General features: G+C 40.3%; 1 protein-coding gene across 3 annotated transcripts; it reads right to left on the bottom strand.

Annotated features, from left to right (window-relative positions):
* Positions 1-25,467, bottom strand: LOC116585194 (growth-regulated protein homolog gamma-like). 3 transcript variants are annotated; one of them, XM_032334572.1, is made up of 5 exons: positions 25,072-25,467; positions 24,851-24,974; positions 24,671-24,754; positions 8,183-8,266; positions 1-154 (listed from the first exon to the last, which is right to left on the bottom strand). In XM_032334572.1, exons 1-5 carry the CDS (start codon positions 25,163-25,165, stop codon positions 67-69), a joined length of 474 nt encoding a protein of 157 aa, XP_032190463.1. In that variant the 5' UTR covers positions 25,166-25,467; the 3' UTR covers positions 1-66. The 3 variants fall into 3 exon arrangements, with proteins under 3 accessions (XP_032190463.1, XP_032190464.1, XP_032190465.1); XM_032334573.1 differs by lacking the exon at positions 1-154 and adding an exon at positions 6,697-6,842 and having other exon boundaries at positions 25,072-25,460; XM_032334574.1 differs by lacking the exons at positions 1-154; positions 8,183-8,266 and adding an exon at positions 23,106-23,877 and having other exon boundaries at positions 25,072-25,448.
* Positions 25,468-25,941: the final 474 nt, after the last annotated feature.

Genomic DNA, 25,941 nt, shown 5'->3' with positions numbered 1-25,941 from the left:
TGTACTGAGTCTTCCCAGGTCTCTCAGGCTGTTTTCTGGCTCCCTCACCTCTCTCCACTGGGGTCCTCAACAACATCTCAAGCAAGAGACAGAGGACATTAATCTTCTCTGCTGGCTTTGTTTTCTATCTTCTCTCCTTCTCGGCCATCCCCTTCTACCACCTAGAAAAAGATATCCATAATCAATTAATGCAAGGTGAAAATTGTCAGCTTAATGACCATACAAATAGCCTCCCAGACTTTAAATTCCAGCTTGGCCTTGACTTGACTAGCTACCTAATGGATGGAAGACGAGTTTTTCCCAGAAACATGACAACATTGCACATACTCACCTGAAAACAGAATCCCTAAATGTAAGAAATAGTGGTGTAGAGTGTTGACAGTCACCCATTTTGAGTATAAGATAAGGGTTGGAGAAGAAATGGAGTCAGAGAGCAAACGTGACTTGCCTTGGGATGACCATGGTTTGAATAGTGCTTACCTCTTAAATGTGGAGAAAGCTGGTCATTTTCTAGATCCCCGTTGGATTCAATAGAGCACCCCTTCATTTATCCATCAGCAAGATTAGAAACAGGTCTGTTCATAGTTGTTAAAGGGTAGATATTTAGGATATATTTCTTAAAACAATGCCCACATAAAAGAGAGAACTTAGCAATAGCAAAGTCGGATGAGGTGACATTCCATTCTTTAAACTAACAGGCTGGGGACTTACCTTCATGAAATATAATCCTCCAGTCAGCCAGAATTCTCTGCCCAAATATAGAGTAAGGCCAAATTTTCCTTCATTTCTTCTGCTTAATTCTCCACCTGCCCCTAAATTTTCTGCCTCATTGCTCTATCATAATGCTCGAGTTTCTACTATTGCATTCATTTCCGGGTGAGCTAAGGTTTATTTAGTTTTTTCCCATTCACTACTAAACACCTACTTTATCAAGCTCCCAGTTGCCTTTAGTGTTAGCTTCTGTATGGCCTGTTCTCTAAAACCCACTCCCTACCCCGTCCCCAGGGCAATAGCAGCCACTCTGACCAGAAGAGAAAGCCAACCAGGCTCTCACTGCCCTGCTCCACCTGTCTGAGTTGCCATGATATGACCAGCGTCTTGTAATGGGTCTTAGAAGGTTTGATGCAACAGCAAAAGAGACAGCAGGATAAGGAGGCCCAAGGGAGGTGGGGAGGGTAGGCAGCAATTATAAGTAAGTTGATTGGGGTGGGCTTAATTGAGAAGCTGATACTTGAACAAAGATTTGAAGAAGTGAGAAAGTTATCCACAGGGGTATCTGGAAATAACATATTCCAAGCAGAGAAATTAGCATAACATATATGTAATTAATATTAGCATTATATATATTATATATGCATGCATAATATATATATGCATGCTAAGGCAGGCATATGTATGAGTTGTTCAAGGCTCATTAAGCAGGTCAACGTGCAGGAAGAGAGGAGCAAGGAGACCTGGTAGGAAGTGAGGTCCTATTGCGAGTGATGGTATTATGGACTGAATGTATCTTTTCAATGCTCAAATGTTGAAGACGTAACCTTCAATGTATATTTGGAATGTATCTTCTCGATGCTCGAATGCTGAAGATGTAACCTCGTAACCTTCAATGTGTATTTGGAAATAAGATCTTTATGGAAGTAATTAGGGTTAAATGAAGACATAACGGTGGCACCCTGATCCAAAAGGATTAGGGTCTTTATAAGAAGAGACATCAGACAGCTCATTTTCTCTCTCTCTTTCTCTCTCTGCCATGTGAGCACACAGTGTGAAGATGTTTGTCTATAAGCCAGAAAGAGTTCTCACCAGAAGCTGACCATGCTGGCCTATGCTCCAGCCTCCTGAAGGGTGAGAAGACATGCTTATTGTTTAAGCCGCCTAGTCTATGTTTTGTTATAGAAGCTCAAGCAGAATGAACCAGGGGGTGAGGTGGAGGGGTGGTTTGGCAGACATAAGGCTTTGTTGGCTATTCCAAGAACTAGGGCTTTTCTGTGAGTGAGATGGGAAGTGATCGAAATGAAAGTTTTGAATAAAAGAATGACACTATCTGATCTAAGTTTTGTTTTATTAATATGTAATGTAATATTAGCCCCAGGGGTACAGGTCTGTGAATCATCAGTCTTACACAACTCACAACACTCACCATATCACATACCCTCCCCAGTGTCCATAACCCAGCAACTCTAACCCTACCCGTCCACTCCCCAGCAGGCCTCAGTTTGTTTCCTGAGACTTAGAGTCTCTTGTGGTTTGTCTCCCTCCCGATTCATGTTTTAAAAACGCTGCTGTGGCTACTGTTTTGAAACAGACGGGGAATGTGAGGGTGGCAAGTATAGAACAAAAGTCAATTTGGACATGACAGCATCCCCGGGTGAGACAGAAGGCTGGCTCAAACTAAGGTGGTAGTAGCCGAGGTGGTAAAAAATGGTCAAGGTCTAGATATACTTTTCAGGTGGATTCAATAGGATTTTCTGACCAAAATAATATCTAACATGTAAGTTAAAACAAATCAAGAAAACCCCAAGTTTTTTGGTCTGGACCATTGGGAAGGTAAAGTTGCCATCCACTATAACAGAGACTTGCGGGTAGACCAGATTGTTGGGGATGGCCAAGAAAGAGTTCCATTTTGGGTCTAGTAACTGTGAAATGGCTGTTGGAGTCTGAAGTGGTCATGTTCCGTAGGAAGATGCACAAGTCTGGAGTTCAGGGAGGGTTCAAGTGTCGAGCCTGAAGCCTGGGAATCATTGACACAGAGATGATGTGTAGTCATAAGACTGGATGAGATCACCAGGGTCTGTTCTTTTCTACTTCTCTACTTTGAAATTCTTTCTCTCCTTCCCTACTCATTTTGTACTGCTTCTGCATTTTCCAAGGACAGAACAAGTGTTGAAGGATACAGGGTGATTTTTTTTCTAATTTAATTGGTACTGTTTGTGGTTCTTCCTTGGGTGACTGGCTGGCTATGCACTATTTTATAGCAGGCTACACATGCTGCCTTTTTATGGACATGTGGCTTAGTTCTCCAGCTGTTCTTACATGAGGTATCCTGCATCTTTCTGCTCCCTGATTCGGGGTGTGGGCAAGGATGGGATGCCGGTTCACCCAACTTCTTATGAACACCTCCCCTTAACTTCTGCTTCTAAGGCACTATACCTCTAGTTTCTTTCTGCTGGTGTTTCTTAGATCTAACAGAACTGTCCTTTATAGAGTCTCTTAAAGATGACTTAGTCATTATATTTATAACTATACACACATGAGAAAACAGACTGAAAGGAGATGTATTAAAATAATGGCAGTGATTACATTGATATAGGGGGACTTGGGTAATAACTTTCTCATCTATTATCCAAAATATGTTGTAATGTGGTTAAATTTCTTTTTCAGTAAAAAAACAATATATGTATATATAATTTTTGTATGCAAGTAAATATTAGTATATTTTGTATATAAGTATGTATAGTATTTTTGTATAATATACAAAATGTTTATGTACATACATTCAATATAAAAATACTACATATATAGTTTTATTGAATATTTATACATGTACATGCACATATATTTCTGTGCTGTGTGTGTCCATCAACACACACACACACACATTTCTATGTTTAAAGCTTAAACTTACCTTTGTTCTTTCCAAAAGATGACATTGCTGTAATGTAGCAATTCAATTTAAGACATGACCTACTTTTAAGTATTCTAGATTGAAAAGATTTTTTAAATAAAAGTTATTATTCTTATATGATGTATGTGACCCACTCATTAAGAAGCCTATTTTCCTAATTTAGAATATTTATCTTGGAGAGTGGTTGGTTCAAACCTCTCAATTTGAACAAACTGAGTTTCAAGACAGAGAAGTGCTGCAGTGGCAAAACACAAGCCATTAAAAACAAATTTAGTGAATTAACTACACTAAAGTAATACGTTTTTCCATGAGGAAAAGCCAAAATAAAATGAAAACACAAATGGAAAATAAAAAATAAACATTTTGGGGTTTATTTCCAGAAAAATATTTATTTTCTTAATGTGTACATGTAGCTTACAAATAAATGATAAGACCAATAATAAGGAGAAAAATTTCCTAGAGAGCAAAATATAAATGGCTGCAAAAAAGAAAAGAAAGGAAGCCCAACATTACTCATTATTAGAGAAATACAGACTCAAACAATGGGATGGTAGTTTTTACCAATCAGTTTGGCAAAGATCAAAAAGTAGGACAAAGCACCATCACCAGTGCCTTTTGTTTTCATAGTCTAATAGAGGGAGTTTAAATGAGTGCAAATTGTTTGGAACTGTTTGGGCAATGTTAGTAAAATGTAAAATGCATGGGCCCTTTGATTCAGATGTTCCTATTCTATAAATTTATACTACAAGTGTACTTGCATAACTTGAATACACAAAAAATGAATATATAAATATTCACTAAGGGATTATTTCTCACATAAAAGAGAGTCTGGGAAGACCTAAATGGGGGCATCTAGGTGGCTCAGTCGGTTAAGTGCGTTAGGCTCAAGTCCATGATTCCGGAGCACCCCTCGCCACTGGGCTTTGTGCTCGGTGGGGAGCCTGCTTCTGCCTCTCCATCTGCTCCTACCTCTGCTCATGCTCTCTTTCTCTGGTGCACTCTCTGTCTCATAAATAAATAAAATCTTAAAAAAAAAAAAGATCTAAGTGTCCATCAGAATCGACAGGTAAACTGAACAATGGTACATACCTGCAATAAAATATTCTATCACCACTCCCCATCCTGAGCAAGTAAATAAGTAAATAAATGTACTGGAATGAGACAATGCTCTCATTCATGTCATCAAATATACTGGTTCATCTAGAGAACATTTCTGGGAATATATACCCACCAGAGTTGGTAAAAATTATTATCACTAGGTGAACCATGAGAGACTATGGACTCCGAAAAACAATCTGAGGGGTTTGAAGTGGCGGGGGGGTGGGAGGTCGGGGTACCGGGTGGTGGGTATTATGGAGGGCACAGATTGCATGGAGCACTGGGTGTGGTGAAAAAATAATGAATACTGTTTTTCTGAAAATAAATAAATAAATTTATAAAAAATAAAATAAAATAAAGTTATTAGCGTAATTTACATGCAATAAAATTAAAAAAAATTATTATCACTCCTAGGGATGGAAACCAGACAACTCAGGATTTAGGGTGGGGGGAAAATTTATTTTTTCCTTTAAAAAAAAGGATATAATCCCTTACACCATTTACATTTTTACCATCCATGTTTTCTTTCAATAGCTCTAACACTTTTACCTATTTGCTGATGTAAACTTCGGCCCATGGGTAAAAAATAGAAAATTAAATAAAATGAAGTGACAGTAGAAATATGGGTCCTTTTTGACCCATATTTGACCCAGGGTTATCAAAATTTGAATGACTCCAGGAAAAATGGGTCAGAATTGGGTCCATCAAATGCATTTTGAGGCAAATCTTAAGAATGATGGATAATTTTCAGGAAGGATCTGATTAATGGTTGTTCTGAATGATTGGCCTGCCTCATAGATGAGGGATTCTTCTTAAATGCTGATATTCGTGTTTTAGAACAGTCACTTTGTGGTGAATCAGACTGATTGGAATAGGAATAGTCATGGATACTAGTTAGAAGGCTATTTCAGGGAAACTGTGGAAAGCTTGAAGTTCTGGAAGGAGGTTTGGCTAAATTAAAACAATATATTTTTGTTGGCACCAAGAAGAAAATGCGGAAGCAGGTATCATCAGTCCCGACCAAGATGATAGCATTTGACGATCCAGTGGGGAAAGGCTGGTATTGCTGGAGGGAGTAGCCAAGAGGATGTCTTAAGCACCTTGATGAGTTACTGTGTCATGGGGAAGAAATGCACCTCACCCAGAAACCCACAGAGGGTCTCTTTCTAGAGGTTTTATGTCTCAGCATCCTGTAGTCTGGGTGTAACCAGGGTGGAGCCGGTTCTGCTAACTAAAGCAAAAGTAATGGAGATAAGAGTAATGGAGGATAAAAATCACGATTCCTGGCATCCCACCTTTTCTCTGCCACTATCTGGTTTTATAATCTTTGGCAAGTTAGTTGTTTATGTTGATTTAAAAGCTTCCCCTGTGAAATGAGATAAAATGAGAAGTAAATGTAGTTTTGACAGTTTATATAGATGTGGAGCCAATAACCCAGACTGGAGAGGTATGTATGGGAAGGCCTCCTGAAGGAGGTGATATACAAAGACCATTCCTCAAATCTTAGTTCCTTTGTATGTTAGGTCAGGTGCAGGGGAAGGAGGCAGGGCAAGGGGAACCAAGGGAAGTTAAGTGGTTGGGTACAACATGGAACAGGTAGACTCTGTTATGGTATATTGAGCATAAGAAGGAAACATCTCACCCACTATATGGATTTGGGAGCTTATTCTCCCAACATAATAGAAATTGCATTACTTCTCCTTCCATTATTCCCACACAAGTAGTCAATCACCTGCCTGAAAACAATATTTAGGTTGTTAGAATGAGCAAAGGAGGAAGTTCATTGTAGTCATAAATTAACATAAGTTGGTGTTATTTTATTAAAAAAAAAAGATTATTTGACAGAGAGAGCGAGAGAGCACAAACAGTGGGAGTAGTAGAGGGAGAGGGAGAAGCAGACTCCCTGCTGAGCCGAGAGCCCAATGTGGGGCTAGATCCCAGGATCCTGGGATCATGACCTGAGCCGAAGACAGATGTTTAACCATCTGAGTCACCCAGGTGCCCCAACTGGTGCTAGTCTCAAAGAAAATTCTGGAGGATGTCCAAGCTCACCATGATACCAAGGGCTCTCGACACCCATAGGATGTGACTTACCCTGTGTGGCCATCAGTTAGGAGCACTACAAAAAAAAAAAAAAAAAAAGTACCACAATACAATCAGAGCCACATGTAACTATACAGATATGCAGGATTACCCATGTGTGGTGCCTTGCAAGAAAAAAGAAAAGACCTTGACAAATAAAGACAAAGCCTATGTATTTGGTCAGCTGAAAATTAATAACAGCCATAACTAACTACTTTATCTCTAATTCTTCCATGACAGAGCAAAGTAAGAACAAATGAAATCATGTAAATCCCAATGTTAAGTGAATTAACCAAAATGGCATAACTTTTAGCTGTGGATCTGGAACCCTAAGCCATAGCTATAGGATTCGCAAACCCAGGTTCTTCCCACCACATTATACCACTCAACTGCCAAGGTGATTCTCTGGTGAGTCATAGCTCCACATACCCTTAATTTGTTTTCCTGTTGATTTTTTAACTAAAATACCCAGAAAATTTAATTTTTCCATATGACTGGTCACCACTCTCTTCTTATATACTGCTATGTCTTAAAAATATCCTCCACAAAATCCTACTTTGATTTTTTTTTTCCAGAAGTTAATCCAGATATACTCCCATTATCACCTGCCTATACTTAGTGTATCTTCTCCATTCATCAATTTGCAAATTCTTTTTTTTTTTTTTAAAGATTTTATTTATTTATTTGACAGACAGAGATCACAAGTAGGCAGAGGCAGGCAGAGAGAGAGAGAGAGGAGGAAGCAGGCTCCCTGCCGAGCAGAGAGCCCGATGCGGGACTCGATCCCAGGACCCTGAGATCATGACCTGAGCCGAAGGCAGCGGCTTAACCCACTGAGCCACCCAGGCGCCCCAATTTGCAAATTCTATTTGGAGTCTAGTTTCTAGAAATGTTGTGCTGGAGATAAATTTTTTTCAAAGGGGAATTATTTTTTCTGAAAATTTCTCTCATCAAATGCCTGGCTAGCTGGTCTGCATAAGGCAGTTTCTAGGACTTTTAGATCATTTTTGTATTTATTGGGGATGTTTATAACACAGGTCAGTCGGATAGTATGTTAAATACAATGCATGGACCAATTGTTCTCAGACTTGGTCATGCATCAGAATCATCTGGGATGCTTGTTAAAACACAGACTGTTGGGCTCCATCCCCAGAATTTCTGATCCAGTAACTCTGGGCTAAGGCCTAAGAATTTAGATTTCTAACAAGTTCCTAGCTGGTCTTGGGAACAACACTTTTGGATTTTCTGGTGTAGACTCATTCGGATCTTATTGTAATTTTATTCTAACATATAGCAGAGTTTTTATACATTCAAAAATATCTTTAATTAAAAGAAAAAAGAGAGTATGAATACAAGAATCCATGGCATTAATTTTACCTGTTGATAATCTTTATGATAACAATCATCACCCATTCAGCCTCAGGATCCAAACAAATTAATGCCCCATCTTTCAATGGGACTCTGAAAAAAAAAAAAAAAAAAAAAGGAGCATTTGCTTAAATGATAATGGTATGTAATTCGATAATGCTTTAAGTTTGTTGATTAAAATTTCAGCAACATGAAATTTTATGCTTAAAATGAACATATGGATTTATTTCTCAAAGTACATTAATCATATTATTGGAATATGACTATCAGTCATACCAGTGTACATAATGGAATTTTAAAAATCAACTAAAATAATTTTTTTCTTATTTGGACTTCTATTACACAGGTGTTAGCATTTTGGGGGCTTATGCTACACAGGTGGTAGACTCTGGAAAATCTACATAAAAGTCATATCTTCCAATCTGAGAGTTATCAACCACTTCCTATACATTCTTTATCATCATACCTGTGCTAATTGTGTTAGCTTTTAGGACCTCAGTGAAACCTCATTTATTATAGGGAGAGGGAAGGAGAACATAAATTGCTTATTTAAAGTAATTCTGTAGTTTAAATTGTTTCTTTAGTTTTCAACTGTACTTCACAGAACCACAAATCTCTACCTCTTTGAAGTTCATTACATGAAGACCAGATCATAATAAAAATGATAATGATAATATGTAATAATAACCCTTGAACAAATTACCAATACAAAGATAGCCACAAAACAGCAAGCATTATAGTGGAAACTTGAAAGTGTTTCCTCTGTGTGCAGAAAGAAGATTAGAGGGCCTGCCATCTCCACAAAGCTAGAGAGATAAAAGGCATAAAATTCCAAAGGATTCTAAATGGACATTATTGTCAGACGACGGGACCACCCAAGTAAGGAACTGACAGTCACAAAGCCAATGCAAAATTTTATGTTTAAATCCTAATAATGAGTGGAACATAAAATTTTATAAAGCTATTCTTTATAATAACATCCAAAAATATAAAGTGACTTGAAATGTGCTTTTTTTTTTTTTTACTAATAAAAAGGACATGGAAGGGAAACATAAAAAAATATAAAGTGACTGGAAATGTGGTTTTTTTAAAGTAATAAAAAGACATGGAATTTTTGGGGAAATTATGAAACTTTGTTTAAAAACATTAAAGAAAGGGCGCCTGGGTGCTGAGCGGATTAAAGCCTCTGCCTTCGGCTCAGGTCATGATCCCAGGGTCCTGGAATCGAGCCCCGTATCGGGCTCTCTGCTCAGCTGAGAGCCTGCTTCCCCCTCTCTCTCTGCCTGCCTCTCTGCCTACCTGTGATCTCTGTCAAATAAATAAATAAAATCTTTTAAAATAAAATTAGAGAAGCCCTTGATAAATTGAGAGCTATTTTATAGTCTTGAAATAACTCAGAACTATAAAGATGTTAATAATTCACAAACCAATCTAAAATATCAAAGAAATTCACTCAAAATTATAGTTAAATTAGTGCAAATTTGCAAGCTGCTTCTAATATTTATATAGAAGAGCAAGCAGAAATCCAAGAAAATCTGAAGACAATGGGAGAATTTTCCTTTCTTGATGTCAAGAAATTAGAATAAAATGTTAATGAAGATGGTGTACAAGTATAGACAATTTGATTTATGGGATAGAATAGAGAAGTCAGAAGTATCCTTGCACATCGATGGGAACTCAGTTTATGATACAAGTAGCAGTGCTGGAATAATTGATGAACTGTATAGAAAAATAAAATAAAATTGTATAATTCCATCACATTGCATACAAAATCAGCTCTACTTGGGTTAAGGTCTTAAATACAAAAGAAAAAACTGTAAAAACTTTAGAAGACCATATAAAAGCCAATATAAAATATTTCTGTGAAGTCTGTGGAAGAAAGTGTTTTGAAACAAGACACCGAATGTGCTAATCAGAAGACGAAAAAAGCATATCGCCTAACTCAATATATTAAATTCGCAAATTTATGCTAATTGACACACTAGAAAGAAGGAAAATCTGAGCCACAAATTGTAAAATGGGCTTTGCTATCTGTAAATTTATATTTATATATAATATATATTATATAACATGTGCATATTTTATATATATATATATATATAAAATGAGAGATCAATATCCAGAATATATAAAGAATACCTATGAACCAATAGGGAAAAGATAGTATCCAAGTAGGAAAAGAACCAAAGAAAGGAACAGAAATTTCACTAAAGGAAGAACACAGATGCTTATAAACATGTGAAAAAATATTCAACCTCATTAATATGGAAAAATGAAAATGAAAAGAACAATTAAAAGATACCATTTTAAACCCATCATGTTACCACCACCAGATATTGGCCAATATGTGGAGCAGCAGATGGTTTTATGTAGGATGGAATGTTCTATGGTATCTTAATACATTAATACAGTGTGGCATAATCTCGTAAGGTCAAAGGTATGCAAACCTTAAACCTGGCAAGTAATTCCTAGAGAAACTCTCATATACATGGAATCTTATATAGAGAATGTTGATAATAGCACAAATCTGGAAAGAACCCAGATGTGCACCAATAGAGATATGGATCAACAAATTTGATATATATTGATTTAGTATTCCTATGATGGGATGTTAAAAGTCATTTGAATTGAATAAACTACAGCCACAGATATCAGAGTGCATGTACTGCAGAATAAAATGTTGGATAAAAGAAGCAAGTCACAGAAGAATATATTCAGCATGGCATCCTGAAGTTCAAAAGCAGGCTGTCTTATAGAGAGCAGTAAACCATTAGAGGCTCTTAACTCTAGGGAACAAATTGAAGGTTGATGGAGAGGAAGGGGATGGGGGGATGGAAAAATTGGGTGATGGACATTAAGGAAGGCCCTTGATGTGCTGAGCACTGGGTGTTATATGCAACTGATGAATCATTGAGCTCTACTCAGAAACTAATAATAAACTATATATTAACTAACTTGAATTTAAATTTTAAAAAAGCAGGCTGTCTTAGTTCATTTGGGCTGCTATAAACAAACAAACAAACAAGCAAAAAAACACAACAGAAACCCCCATCGACTGGGTGGTTTAAACAACAAACATTATTTCTGGAGATTGGGAAGTCCATGATCAAAGTGCCACAGATCTGGTGTCTGGGGACAACCTACTTCCTGGCTCATTGAAGGCCACTTTCTAACTCTGTGGTCACATGTTGGAAGGTTAGGGAGCTCTCCATGGTCTCTTTCTTTTCTTTTCTTTTTAACTACTCTTTTTTTAAAAATTTTTATTTAGTTTTTATTTGAGAGAGAGAGATCACAAGTAGGCAGAGAGGCAGGCAGTGAGAGGGGGGAAGCAGGCTCCCTGCTGAGCAGAGAGCCTGATGCAGGGCTTGATCCCAGGACCCTGGGATTGTGACTTGAGCCGAAGGCAGAGGCTTAACCCACTGAGCCACCCAGGCGCCCCTCTATGGTCTCTTTCTCAAGGAAAATAATCCCATTGATGAGTGATAAGGGCCCCACCCTCATGATCTAACCACCTCCCATAAGCCCCATCTCCTAATGTGGTAACATTGGGGCTTAGGATTTCAACATATGAATTGGGGAGCAGGGACACACATTCAATTCACAACACAGGCACAATTGTAATTGTTTTAGATTTCAAACATAGATGGTAAAACTATTTTTAAAAAGCAAGAAACCACAGCTCAAATAGTAGTTATTTCTTAGTTTGGGACGGGTATATGATGGGGGAATGTATTAGTTTGATTAGTTTGCTAGGTCTGCCATAACATATACCACAGACAGGGTAGCCTAAAAACAGAAACCTACTACCTCCCTATAAAGGCTAGAAGTTCAAGGTCAAGGTATTGTTTGGTTTCTTCTAAGACCTCTCACCTCAGCTTGCAGATGGCCATCTCCCTGCTGTGTCCTTATGTGTATGCTTTTCTGGTGTCTTTTCCTCTTTAAGGACACCAGTCACATTGGATTAGGGCCCAGGCTTGTGACCTCATATAACTTTAAGTACTTCTTTAAAGGTCCTGTCTCCAATTATGATCACCCTCCAAGCTTTTGGGTGTTAGAACTTCAACATAAATATTTAGAGAGGATACGATTCAGCCCATAATAGGTGTTTTGCATGTGCAGGCCTCTGAGGTACTAATTACGTTCCAGATTTTGGCCTGCGTGCCAAGAGAATGGGTGTTTGTTTTATTACTGATCTTTAAACTGTGTATATATTCATATACTCTTTTGTATACTTGTTAGGCAGAATACTAAGAAGAACCACCAAGTTTTCCTCCTTGGTCTCTAGGAATATGATGAGATACTCCATGATGATTATGTCACAGGACGAGGCAAAGGGATTTGCAGATACAGTTAAGGTTACTGATGAGTTGCATACATTAATCCAAATAAAGGTGATTCAGGTGGGCCCAATGTAATCACATGGGTCCTAAAAGCAGAGAGTTATCTCTGGCTGGTAGCAATAGAGAAAGAGAGATTTGAAGCCTGAGACTGGTTCAGTGTGGGGCAGATTCTCAGCTGCTGATACAGAAGGAGCTATGTGGAAGGAACTGAGAGTAGCCTCTAGGAGCTGCAGGTGACCATCAACCAATGGCCAGAAAGAATATGAGTACCTCAATGCTACAACTGCAAAGAACTGAATTCAGCCATCAACACAAATAATCTTAGAAGTGGTTTCCCCCTAGAGCCTCCAGAGGAGACTTCAACCCCGCTGACAACCCTAATTTAAGTCTTATGAAACTCTAAGCAAAGAACCTTAGTCAAGCCATTGGACTACAGACTTACAGTAGTATTGTTGAGATGACAAATGGGTTTATTTTATGCAACTAAGTTGCGGTTGACTTGTTACTTAGCAATGAACCGAAACAGTATGCATCATACAGTTCCAAATTTTAAAAAGTTTCCGTAAAATGCAGAAGTGTTCCCCACAGCCACTAAGTGCTATATTTGTAGGCTGATGGTTCAGAAAAGCTGTCAAGTTAGCTTGGAAACCCATTAGGCCATACTGGATTTATGGTGTTACCCAAGGACCTAATAGAGAGCTCTCTAGGCAATCAAGGTTCACCCATGTATTCTTACTGAAGACCATGTATCTTTGCTTGTTGTACATGTTCATTGACATCAAAGGCCACTCAAAAGTCTTCATATCCTAATCATGTTCCCATTCGAGTGCCTTTTCTTTCTGGAAAGGGTACATGATGTTTTCAGAAAGGAGAACACAAACACTGGACAATGATCTTCCCCTGCTGCACATGAATAATCTTCAGAGCCCTGGTCTCCTCTACTCTCCATCTAGCACACTTTTTTTTTTTTTTTTAAGATTTTATTTATTTATTTGTCAGAGAGAGAGAGCGAGAGCGAGCACAGGCAGACAGAGAGGCAGGCAGAGTCAGAGAGAGAAGCAGGCTCCCTGCGGAGCAAGGAGCCCGATGTGGGACTCGATCCCAGGACACCGGGATCATGACCTGAGCTGAAGGCAGCTGCTTAACCAACTGAGCCACCCAGGCATCCCCCATCTAGCACACTTTTAATGCAAATGTCATCAGCTTTGAGAAGCCCAGTACTAGTGGCTTCCATTCTCCCCCACAACTTATCCTGCCTTATCCCCCAATGCTTATCCTTTATTTATCCATGCAGCAGGAGCCTCAATTCACAAAATAAGTACCAATTGGGTTATTTAGAGAGATAATCATACAAATCTAATCATCTGCTCTATTTAAGATCAGTACACATTTAAGGAGCATCTACTATGTTTGAGGAATGGTTAAGTACACTAGACCAATAATTCATTGTTTCAAATTATGCCTGGTCAATAAAATAACTTATTTTGTGGCAAAATCAACTTTATTTCCTCCTATGAAAAGTTGGGAACATAAATATTTTAGGAGAATTCTATCTTTCTATTGAAAGCGGTCATTCCCATCTGCCTACCATCATTAGAATAAATACCCTACACCTATTTGCAGTAATGCTCCTGCTGTTGTCTTTAGAAAGACAAGCACAGACCCTTACAGTTAAACATTTTCTAGGAAGTTAAAATTTTTTAAATTAATTTAACAAGAAATTCTTTGACACTCCACACTGTAAACATACGTTCTGTTTAGGTTTTAATCTTACAGCTTCTACATTTGCTACATTAGATCTGGAATCTTTTCTAAATTTTGCAAAGGAGACTATAAAAGCTATAGCTGCTTTACCAAAGATGCTCAGGCCACGGACAGACAGCAGGAGGAGTGTCTGTGGGCTCTTGGCAGCCAGGTCTGTGGTCAGTCTTGACCTTGGTCTGAATGGTGGAATCAACACAGCAGCCCTCTTTTATGTGTCTTCTGTATCTCTGAAAATTATTTGTTGTTCATGCACTCTCTTCCCACTAAAGAATGAAAGGAGCAGCTTCTAAAGTAGTGTGCTTGTCACAAGCTGATAAGGAAATGGGGTTTGTTTTTCAAGTGTTGTTTTAGTTGGAGGAGCGCTGAGGGTTAGGGTCAGGATATGAATTTATTGAAAGGAGAAATGAACCTATTATTTCCTGGGGAGGGAAACTGCATAATCCTGAAGAGTTCAGTGCCAGTTAGTTAATAGTAACTTACAGAATGGAGTCAGGAATGTCTATACACTTTCTAAAGGTCATGTTTGTACAAAGTAAGTAATTAAAATGTGTTTTCCCCCGCAAGTATTTGCTTTTAGCGTTTGTTCCTCTTTGCATAATCCCACTCAAGGTGTTAATAGAATGCCAAGCTCCAACTACACCTCTAAGTAACCTACAAAGAAACCGAAGTTCGGACTACGATAACCCTTATCCTTTCAAAAAGAGCAAATTACAGTTTACTTGTGGTTTGAAGGCAGCAGTTTTAATGGGCTTGAAGCTATAATAAGCAACAGTGAACCATGAACTTTTTCCTTAAACAATTTTATAAATGACCTTAATTATTATTTCATAGTGGCCACATTTTTTTTTTTATTTGCATTAACAAATCAAATATCAAGGCATTGGCATTGCTCTCCTCATGCTGTTATAACAATGAACCACAGACTGGGTGGCTTAAACAACAACAAAAAATTGTCTTGGAGTTCTGAAGATTCTGGAGACTAGAAGCCCACAGTCATGGTGTTGGTAGAGTTGGTTCTTACTGGGAGCAGGGAAAGAAGGAGCTGCTCCAAGCCTTCCTCTTTGGCTTATAGATGGTTGTTTTCATCTTCACACAGTGTTCTCCCTGTGTGCTCGTCTGCCTCCAAATTTCCCCTTATTGTAAGGACACCAGTCATGTTGAGTGAGGATCTAATGATCTCACTTTAGTTTGGTGACCTCTATAAAGACCTTACCTCACAACAAGGTACTGGGGGTTCGGACTTTAACCTACGAATTTGAGGAGTAGCTGTGGGGCACACAGTTCAACTCATAATAGCATTTAACTGAAGAATCAGTACTTCTTTAAAGGCTGATATAGTCTGAAGGTAAAGCAAACTTAAATAAAAAGGTCTTTTCTTTTGGCAGTTATAATTGAACATCTGTTACCTGCCAAGACCTTTGCTGGCCATTAAACATTCAAAGAATAAAAACTGAGTTTCTGTTCTTGAGGAATTCACAGCCTGTTTGGAGACAAACATGTAAGTAGAGGAAACTACTATTAGTCTGATGTAAACCTGAGGCCCTCTCAGGCAGAAGGGGGACTTGGAGGGGAGGGTGGGGCAGCTGGGAGAATTCACTGGAGAAGTCACACTGGAGTTGTTCCAGATGAAAGAAAGTTCATCACAGCAAAAGACTGGCAAATATTCTAGACAGAGAAGTGCACCAGAGCACAGGTTCACAAAGGTTTGCTATGTCTGAATGTTGGCTTCTCCTCAAAATTTGTGTGTTTGAATCCTAAGCCCCAAGGTGGTGGTGTTCGAAGGTGTGGTAATTAAGGCACGAGGATGAAATCCTCATGAATGAGATGAGTGACCTTGTGAAAGGGACCCAAACTCCCCCTGTCCCTTCTGCCAGGTGAGACAAGACGAGTCTGGGACCCAAAAGAGGCCCTTGCTTAACCCATGTTGGCACCTTGAACTCAGATTTCCAGTTTCCAGAATTGTGAGAAATAAATTTCTGTTGTTTATAAGCCACAAGTCCATGGTATTTTGTAACAACAGCCTGGACACACCAAGACAAGGATCTTGGCACAGTTAAGGAAGAGAAAAAAGTGATTCCAATCTCAAAATCAGCTAAGTTTTACTATCTTGACAGCATTCAATGGACTGATCAGATATTGGCTTTTATAGAAACCAAAAAACTGCACATCAGTTAGAAAAACCATTGAGATGCAATCTTAATTTCTTTGAGTTTCATTTTCTATCACCAAGTGAAATGCTATACCTAGATATTATGATGAGAACAAGATAAGATAATACAAAGATAATAAACTATTGAAAGATTCAAAATAATTTAGCTTTCCAAAATTTCAAAAACAGGCTTAAGACATCATGGCTGTTAAGAAGTTTGTTAAAGAGAGTGATAAAAGATCCGGAGAACTTCCTTATCAAATGTGGGTCTCTCATTCTAGACCTACTAAAATCTCTGCCAGATATGGAGCAGAATTAATGTACAGTTGGACCTAGATTGTTTAAAATATTCAGATTGTCAGCTTAAGTTTTATAGACATCTATTTCATTAGTTAAATTTTCCCACAAACCTGACACTTATATATACATGCAAGTCACCAAGAAAAAAATCCCATTTTTAACCATAATCTTATGTTTCTTTCTTCAAAATATTTACCCAGCCTAACAGAAATACAACAACATAATGTAATGGTAGTAACAACCATTTATCGAGTTCTGCTTTGTGTCAGCATAACTCTATGACATTATCTGGAAACTTTACCAGAGACGTTTCTATCTTACAGATGAGAAAATCGAATACCCCAGAGAGATTAAATAATTATGAAAAATTAAAAAGAGCTACAAATTTTTAACAGCTCCTCACTTCAAATGTGGAATTCATTTCCCAAACCTCTTGACCCTACGCTGATACTGCTTTGGGCAGTAGGATGTAGTAGAAGTGATATGAATATTTCGAAGCAAAAATGCCAGTACACTTGAGGGATTGTGGGTGGGGGGAAGGGCAAAATAGATAATGGAGATTAAGAGTACACTTATCATGGCACACTGGGATGGCTCAGTCAGTTAAGCATTCGACTCTTGATCTCAGCTTGGTTCTTGATCTCAGGATAAAGTTCAAGCCTCGTGTTGGGCTCCATGCTAGATGTGGAGCCTACTTTAAAAAAAAAAAAGTACACTTTCGATGAGCATTAAGGAATGTATAGAATTTTTGAATCACTTTATGACTTTATTGTATATCCAAAACTAATGTAACACCCTATGTTAATTATATTTGAATAAAAAAATAAAATGGAAAGAAAACATGAGACACTTAGGAGCTTCTAATCCTGCCCTCCTGGAAAGCTGCTGCCATTATAAGAAGACAGAGCTCATCTACTAGAGACATGAAGCCCTGCCAACAGCCAGCACCAAGGACCAGAGAAGCGAGCAAGCAGTGCTGCTCAAGGCACAGATGACTGCAGAGACAATCAGAAGAACCATTTAGGCCAGACTGATGACCTACAGGATCATGAACCAGGATAAAATGGTTGTCGCTTTAAGCCACTACATTTCAGGGAGGTGATAGATAACAGAGAGTAACTTTGCAGATCACACAATGTGGCTTTTACTTCAGATTGTTTGGCTACAATATTCATCGTATTTCCTTTAGAACACCCCACAGAAGCTGTGGTATGGATGGACTACTACTTATTAATTAGTAATCTGAGACTGGTTCTACAAATTTTAGAAAGCCAACCCTAGAACCAAAAGTAAAGAAATTTAATTTGATAATGATCTAATTAATAAAAATTCATTAAATTTAATTTAATTAATGAAATTTGATTAAATTCAGTCCTGTACTGAATATCAGAAAGCTAATTCCTAGTCCATTTTGAAATAAGACAGTTCTGTGACATTTGGTAATTTCTTGGTGGTCTCTGAGCTTCTGCAGTGCCATCTGTAAAATGAGAGAATTGTTTTTTTGTGTGATCTCTCAGGTTTTGAATTAATCTCCTGCTTGGTTGCTTAAAAAAAAAAAAAAAAGTTTCCAGTTTTAGTACGTGACTTGTCTATTCCTTTCCAAATTATGTGTTCGTCCTCCCCCCAGGGAACTACTGAAAGCCAAAGAAACAATCCCAACTAATTCTCACTTTAAAAAGAAAACAATTATCAATTTTAATTTTGAGGACAGAATGTTAATATGCGCACCGTCCTCTTCACAGGGGAAAATAAGGTTCTGAATGTGGGTTTGGTAGACTGTTTTCTCCACGGATCCATTTTAGGACCTTATGGATCCAACTTTCCGGTTTTGACATTTTCCTTGTCCCACTTCACATTTTCCTCTTTCCTGGTCCTCTGGTATCATACTCCCTAATAAAATAGTTGTACACAAGTCCTAGCACTGAGATCGAACTTCCGGGGAATCCAAGTGACCAAGTTCCCCTGAAAGCAGATACTGATACTGAGACTTGTGTGTCGCAGTTTAGCTTGGGAAGAATCATAGAAGAGCAAGTGAGGGAATGGGGGAATGTGGGGTAGGGAAGGGAAAAACACTAATAAAATCCATGTAATAAATGTGTTACCACTATAAGTAACTAGAGATTAATCTTTTTTTTTTAAATTTTTTTTTATTTTTTATAAACATATATTTTTATCCCCAGGGGTACAGGTCTGTGAATCACCAGGTTTACACACTTCACAGCACTCACCAAAGCACATACCCTCCCCAATGTCCATAATCCCACCCCCTTCTCCCAAACCCCCTCCCCCCGGCAACCCTCAGTTTGTTTTGTGAGATTAAGAGTCACTTATTGCTATGGAACTCTGAGAGATCTTGTAAAATGTTCCTCAGAATTGTCTCACTGAGACTTTTATTTCCAGCCATATTAAAATCAAAGGGAACAGTCCTCACCTCCTGCCATAAACAACTAGAAAACTGAACAACGGCTTTTAGACATTGGAATAACAAGCAGCAGAAGACTAGGATCCCTGAGAAAGGGAAACAAAGGAGATCAGGTTCATGATCCCCCTGGTTTTTTTGCTGGAGCAAATTGCACAGGGAGGGAGATCCCAAGCAGAACTCAGCAATCCTTTGCTGAGTTGAGGAGACAGAGATTTGAATTCAGGGGAACTGAGATGACTACAAGTTATGGAGTAGGGTTGTAGAAAGGAGAGATCCATGGAGGAAACTAGAGCTCTGGAAATCTGCACTGAGGTTCCACTGGGTCTCTCTGATCAACACTAAGTCTCATGTATATGGTCAGGCAGAGAGTGGCCAGAAATCTGTGAGCTGAGCCACTCTTTGACCACATGGAGTGGGGAGATATTTGAGGTTGGACTTGTTAGAGTGGAGGGATGTTGTAAGTACTCAGGGCATTCAGCAGAGACACAGAAGGGGCATGATTTTGTAGAGAACTCTCTCTAGATCATCCTCATCAAGCTTCCAAACAAGCCTACAAAAGATCAAGCTGATTCTCAGGTAACTTAACAGCCTGCCAAAACAGAAGCCAAGATTCTAAAGGAAAAAAAAAAAATCTTGACATGCAACAACATAAGATTCAAAATTTCCTGCATCCAATAAAAAATGCTACACATGCCAGGTTGAAAACCATGATCTGTAATGGGATGGGGGGGGGGATGGAGTTCAGTCAATAGAAATAAAAATGACAGAATGATAGAATTAGTAGACAAGGATTTTAAACTAGCCATTATAAACATGCTCAAGGATTTTTTTTTTTAAGATTTATTTATTTATTTTACAGAAAGAGAGAAAGAGCGTTTGGTGGGGGGTCAGGAAAGGGAGAGAGAATCTCAAACTGACTCTTCACTGAGTGCAGAGCCCAACAGGGACTGAATCCCATGACCTTGAGATTGAAATCAAGAGTTGGATGCTTAACCAACTGAGTCACCCTGGCACCCAATATGCTCAAGGATTTAAGAGAAGGATTTAAGGATTTAAGAGAAAGAAGGACTTAAGAGAAAATGTGAACATAATGAAGAGAGAGGTGGAAAGCATATATAAAATAAATATATTTATAAATAAATCATTTAGCAAAGCAATGAAATGAAGAGTCCTTGTCAAGGTAGCTATAAGAATGTAAATGTTTTTGAGGAGATAAATTTGAGTAGCAAGATAGAAAGAAATCCTCATAAAACATACACATACACACAAACACACATGCATGCATACACACACACTTACACTGTAACTTCTGGAATTGTCCAGTCAAGGGACTGGAGAATAGAATATTCATCCACTAACTCCTGCACCTCAATGAGACTGGCCTCTGAAGGCAGTAAAGCAGAGGCCATCTTAAAAATAAATAAATAAATAAATAAACAAACATACATCAGAGGCCATTTTGTCTCTGAGCTAAGCAAACTCTCTCCCTCATTCCCGCCTCCCCAAACCCAAATGGAGAGAACCCTCAACAAGTGGAACAGAAGGATAGGGGAGCTTGAGTTGGGAAGCTGTCAGCAAGAACAGATGCTGCCCATTGCAACTGTGGAAGTCATTGGTAAGTGAAGGAAATATGGAGTGGGGCATCAACGGTGAAGGTAGGATAAGATCTTCCTCTCATTATTTGTGGGGGTAGTCAGAAAAAGAAAGAGAAACAGATCACCTGTTATTCTGGATTGGCCATTGTACTACTGAGGTGTGCTACCTCACCATCCCCCACTGTCTTTCCAGTCATGTCTGGAAGTCCTGAGAGGATATCTCAATAGCATTCAAAAGAAGGACTCATAATGACATAGTAGGATCAGCCATATTTCCTTCTTTCTGGGTTTACCTCCTTAGGCAACATTGTTCAAGAAACTTGAGTCAATGTTGTCACTGCTGTTTTCTGCTGATGACCTTTGGAAACTATGCTGTATCACCCCATATCCTTTCCCTACTTCACTTCATGACCACCACCTCACACACCCTTGTGTCCCATTTCCTGCCGTAACACCCTCAATGGGAGACTGCCTTGTACCTACCTGCAAAGTCTCAGGGCAGTATGGTGTGAAAAGCATAGCGCATATCCTCTTGACCCAGGACAGACATTAAGATGATGTTCATGGAACTGGCCTGAAGACCAATGGCAGATTTCTGGAGCCACCGATCATGTTTAGTCCCTAAAATAACTTCGGAAATTGTATTATGTTATTATCTCCATTCTATCATAGGGGAAACAAGGCTGGGTAAAGTCAAGAAATGTACCCAAGAGCACATGGTCAACCGATACAGCTGGGATTTATCCAAAGTCTATCTGATTCTTTGAAAACTATGTCCTTAACCACCATAGGAAGAGAATATCTCTTTTCTCTTTTCCATGCTGCATGTTCCTTATTGACAAGAAAGAGCTCAGTGGCCAGTACGACAAGCTCAAGCCAATGTTTGAATATAAGGGCTAGTCCTAGGAGTGAGGGCTTTATTGAAGCCTTCGGGGGTTCCCCTTATAAATAATTTCCAATGTCCCTTCACTTGGGGTTAGGGAAGGCTAGCATTGGTAGAGCCCCCTAGAATGGTTGACATTTATTTACTTCTGCACCATTCACAAATTTTCTTCCTTCTGATCTCATTGATAACTAATAACATTGGAGTTATAAAGAGGTTGCCATTTTTAACCTCAAAGAGAAAAAGCTCACAGAGGTTGTTTCTTGCTACTTAAAATCCTTATTTACCCAGCTGCTTGGCAAACTAGAACCTGATCTCAGATGTTGAGGGGACCAAGCCCTGTCTTCTTGCCTCTGCTGAAGTAAGGCTCACCATTTCCTGAATAAGTCTCTACTCAGGGACAAGCACACTCTGCACATCCACAAATATTCTTCCTTTTCAGGTCTGGAGTGTGGTTTCAGATTATAGGGATCATTCTTCTCTTTACATATAAATTTCCTTTTTGTCTTGGAATACTGGAGTGTTGGTATCTTCCAGGGGACAGTTTTGAATACCAAGACCAGAAAACTTTCTCAGGTTAGACAATCTAATAAGTTCCATAAAAATTGCACTAAGACGGATGGGATCCAAGGGACTCAAATCTCAAAATTGTTCTAGTTGACAAATTGGTATAAAGAATTGGAATAACATTAAACTCAGTGGTGTTACTTATAAATGAAAGTTAGAAAATTGAACCCCAAAGTAAGTTAGATCTTTTCATAGGTGAAGTACTCAACCATTCACTCTTTGTGCTTCTATGGGTGACACAAATTATTTGAATTTTGAAGGAAAAAATGCACTTTATCACCATTTCACAGCCAGTTTCACTAACTTGTCAATAATTGAAAAATCATTTAGCAAAAGCAATGAAATAAGGGTCCTTATTAAGAGTGCTACAAGAATGTAAATGTTTTTGAGGAGAGAAGATTAGGTAGTAGAGTAGAAAGGAGCTCCTTATTAAAAAACAAAACTAAACAGCAATAGGGGCACCTGGGTGGCTCAGTGGATAAGCATCTACCTTTAGCTCAGGTCATGATCCCAGTGTCTTCAAATAAAGCTTTGAGACCATGGCCTCAGGCTTGCTTCTTAGCAGGAAGCCTGCTTCTCCCTCTCCCTCTCCCCCTGCTTGTGTTTGCTCTCTTGCTGTCTCACTGTCTCTCTAAATAACGACAACAACAACAACAAAAACCGGTAATATATACCAGTAACTCTCACACTGAGGGTCAAAGGGAAACCCGCATTTTGAAAAAGCACATTCTTGGGTATGGGAAACTCAAGGTGAGTGATATCTACCATCAGATAAAGTTAAGCTTAAATTATTTCCTTTTCTCTATGTAGCATATTGAATGTCCAGGAGGAAAAATTTTTTTAGAAGGTTGAGAAATATTGGTGTAAATCATTAGCTTATCCAGTAAAGATAGCCTTTTTCCACTAAATGAAACAAGCATTTTTTTTTTTTTACTTTGAGATACTTTATTTTCAAGTTCTTTTGCAAAAACAGCAATAAATATTTGAACTTCTCTGTTAGAAGACATAGAAAAACAATGTATAATTAAGACTAAACAAGGCATTATGCCTTACAAGAAAGACATAAAATGTCCAAAGGATATTTAGAACATTGTAGTTCCTAAAGCTTCAACATGAGAAATGTTGACCACATACTGTGAAATTATTTCAATAAATAATAGCTGACATTCTTTTAAACCATTACAAAAGTAGATATACACATATATTCCCCAAATTGACAATGAACTCGCCGTCTATTTGCTGGGATCCCCCTCTCTCCCCAGCCTCCCTCACAGTGGCTGGCATTCCGTGGGCCCACCAGAAGTATTAATTTAATGATTGGAGAATATTTGCAAGCCTTTTACCTTCAAATTAAATAAGAATCCAGGTCGAGCTAAATTGGGTTTAACATAAAATAGATAAAAATAGCGGTACAGTACACAAATAGATTCAATTACATCCTAATTATTTTATGTGTAAAATATTAACATGGAAATCTTTTAAACCAACCAACCAATAAATAAATAAATAGGAGAACTCTCCTAGGAGATGCTCAAACATATTAAGCCGAGTCCAGGTGGAGCTGGAACTGGGAACTGGGAACTGGGAGCTGAGGATTCCACCTTCCTTCTTGGATTCCTGTTAGGGCGGGCCTGATCCGGGTCTAGCCACCAATCAGCTTCCTCCTTCCTCTGGTGGGTTGGAGCTGCCCAATAACGAGAGAAATGTCATCCTTTGTAGCTGCTAAGGAAAGATATCACCAGCGCAGCCCTCTTCTCCTGTCCTGACCCTGAGGTTCCAGAGTTTTCTAAATCTAGTCTCCCCAGCCTAGCATCCAAAGGCTATTCCGCTGTGCAGCAGAGGCCTCTAAGTTCTTGGATGCTTTTATTTAGGAACGCAGGTGGGGACCTGTGGGGCCTAACTGAAGCTTTAGATCATCATCATCATCATCATCGTAATAATAGCAATTGTCCTTGAGTCACGTGGCTCAGAATGGACAGAAAGGACAATAGTAATTGTTCTTGAGTCACGTGGCTAATAGATGGTAGAATCCAGATTTGTTCCCAGTGCAGGGTCACTACAAAGTGTCTGCTCTTCACCTCTAAGCTTTAGGGCCTAAGGTGCAGAAAAGACAAAAGAGTTCTGCTTTTCAGATGTGAAGCCTAGAAGGAATTGGTGTGGGGGGGGGGGAGGTGTGGAGGGGTGGGGAGAGGAATAGGCCTGGGTTTTTCAACAGGTGGAAACTTTTTAATATAACTAACACCAATCAGAATTTACTGAAAGCAGGTATACCCACACTCATTTGCATGGGGACTGAAGGCACTAGAAATATCCTTCTGGCACTAGAGCAAATGAATGATCTTACTAGCAAATTCCACTGTGAAATAATAACAATTTTCAGTCCTTCAGCTAAATCCTTGATAAAAACTCCCTGGGGCACTTGCAGGCGTGGTGACCTATGGCTCTCGTCCCACGTGTGAGTAAAAGGCACAACTCACTTGTTCAGCATCTTGTTGATGAGTCTCTTGACCAGGGGGGCTTCGGGGTTGAGACAAACCTCCTGCCCATTCTTGAGAGTGGCTCTGCGGAGAGAAGGCAGAGTCCGCGTCGGCGGGGGTGCGGCCGGGCGGCCGGGCGGGGGCGGCGGCCGGGGCTCAGCGGGGCGGGGGGTCACTTACATGACTTCCGTCTGCTCGCAGTGGGGTCCCGAGGGCGTTACCACGACGTTCTGGATATTCTTGAGGTGAATCCCCTGCACGGTCTGCAGGCACTGGCAGCGCAGCTCGGCGGCCACGGGCGCCCCTGCGGGGAGAGCGCACGGGGTGAGCGCGGCGTCCCGGGTGGGCGCCCCCCGCCCCCGCCCCCCGCCCCGCCCGGGGGCTGCGGCCCCGAGTGTCACCTGCGGCGCGGCGGCCGGCGGGGAGCAGCAGCAGCAGCAGCAGCGCAGCGCCGAGGAGCCGGAGGGCGCGGGGGGCGGCGGCGGCGCGGGCCATGGGCTCAGCTCGGAGAGTCGGGGCGGCGGTGCGGGCGCTGCGGAGCGGGAGCGGGCGCGGGCCGAGCGGGCTCTGTGGCTCCCGGAGCCGGGAGAACCGCTTTTATGCCCGGTCGGCGCGGGGAGGTGAGCGAGCCCGGGGCCAGGGAAATTCCCGGCAGCGCAGGTCGCTCCGGGGTCGGAAAGGCCGTGGCGGCCCCGCCCCGCGGTGGAGGGGGACCCGCCCGGCCACCCGCCTGCCGGGCCTCCCGCGTGTCCCCGCGAGTCGGAGACCTTCTCCTCCCTCCGGAATCCCCAGAGGGGTCGTGAGTGGCCGTCGCGTGCGGCTGCCGCCCGCAGGGGGCACCGTGGGCGCCCAGCGGTCCCGGGGCGCCGGGCCGGAGAGGATCTCAGCGCCCCGGACAAGGGCTGCACCACTGCGTTAGAGCGAGGGTTCTCCCTCTTTAGTTATCAGTTTCGGGGGAATTAAGGACAGTGAGGGGCAAATTTGCTTAACGATCCTTTATCTCTACGTACTGTCTCTCGATTTCGTTCTGCGAATTCCGCGCGCCCGAAGCGACCGCGGTCTCGGATCCCGGAGGGGGCGTCCGAGCCGGCTCTGGTGTATTTTCAAACCACGCACAGATCATGTTGCTCACGTTTTCCACTTGGTGGGAAGAGGGATCAGGGTCTAAACTTGATTCCAGTGTTGATTTTTTTCAGAGGTGAGGGCTGACGTGACCTCTTTTCTGTACCCTGCTGAGCGTCCCTCTTCCCTGGGAGAGGCGGGCGCTCCCC

The sequence above is a fragment of the Mustela erminea genome, chromosome 2 (genome assembly GCF_009829155.1).
Source record: "Mustela erminea isolate mMusErm1 chromosome 2, mMusErm1.Pri, whole genome shotgun sequence".
In the NCBI taxonomy this organism is placed as follows: Eukaryota; Metazoa; Chordata; class Mammalia; order Carnivora; family Mustelidae; genus Mustela; species Mustela erminea.
This window is presented reverse-complemented; position numbering and strand designations above follow the sequence as displayed.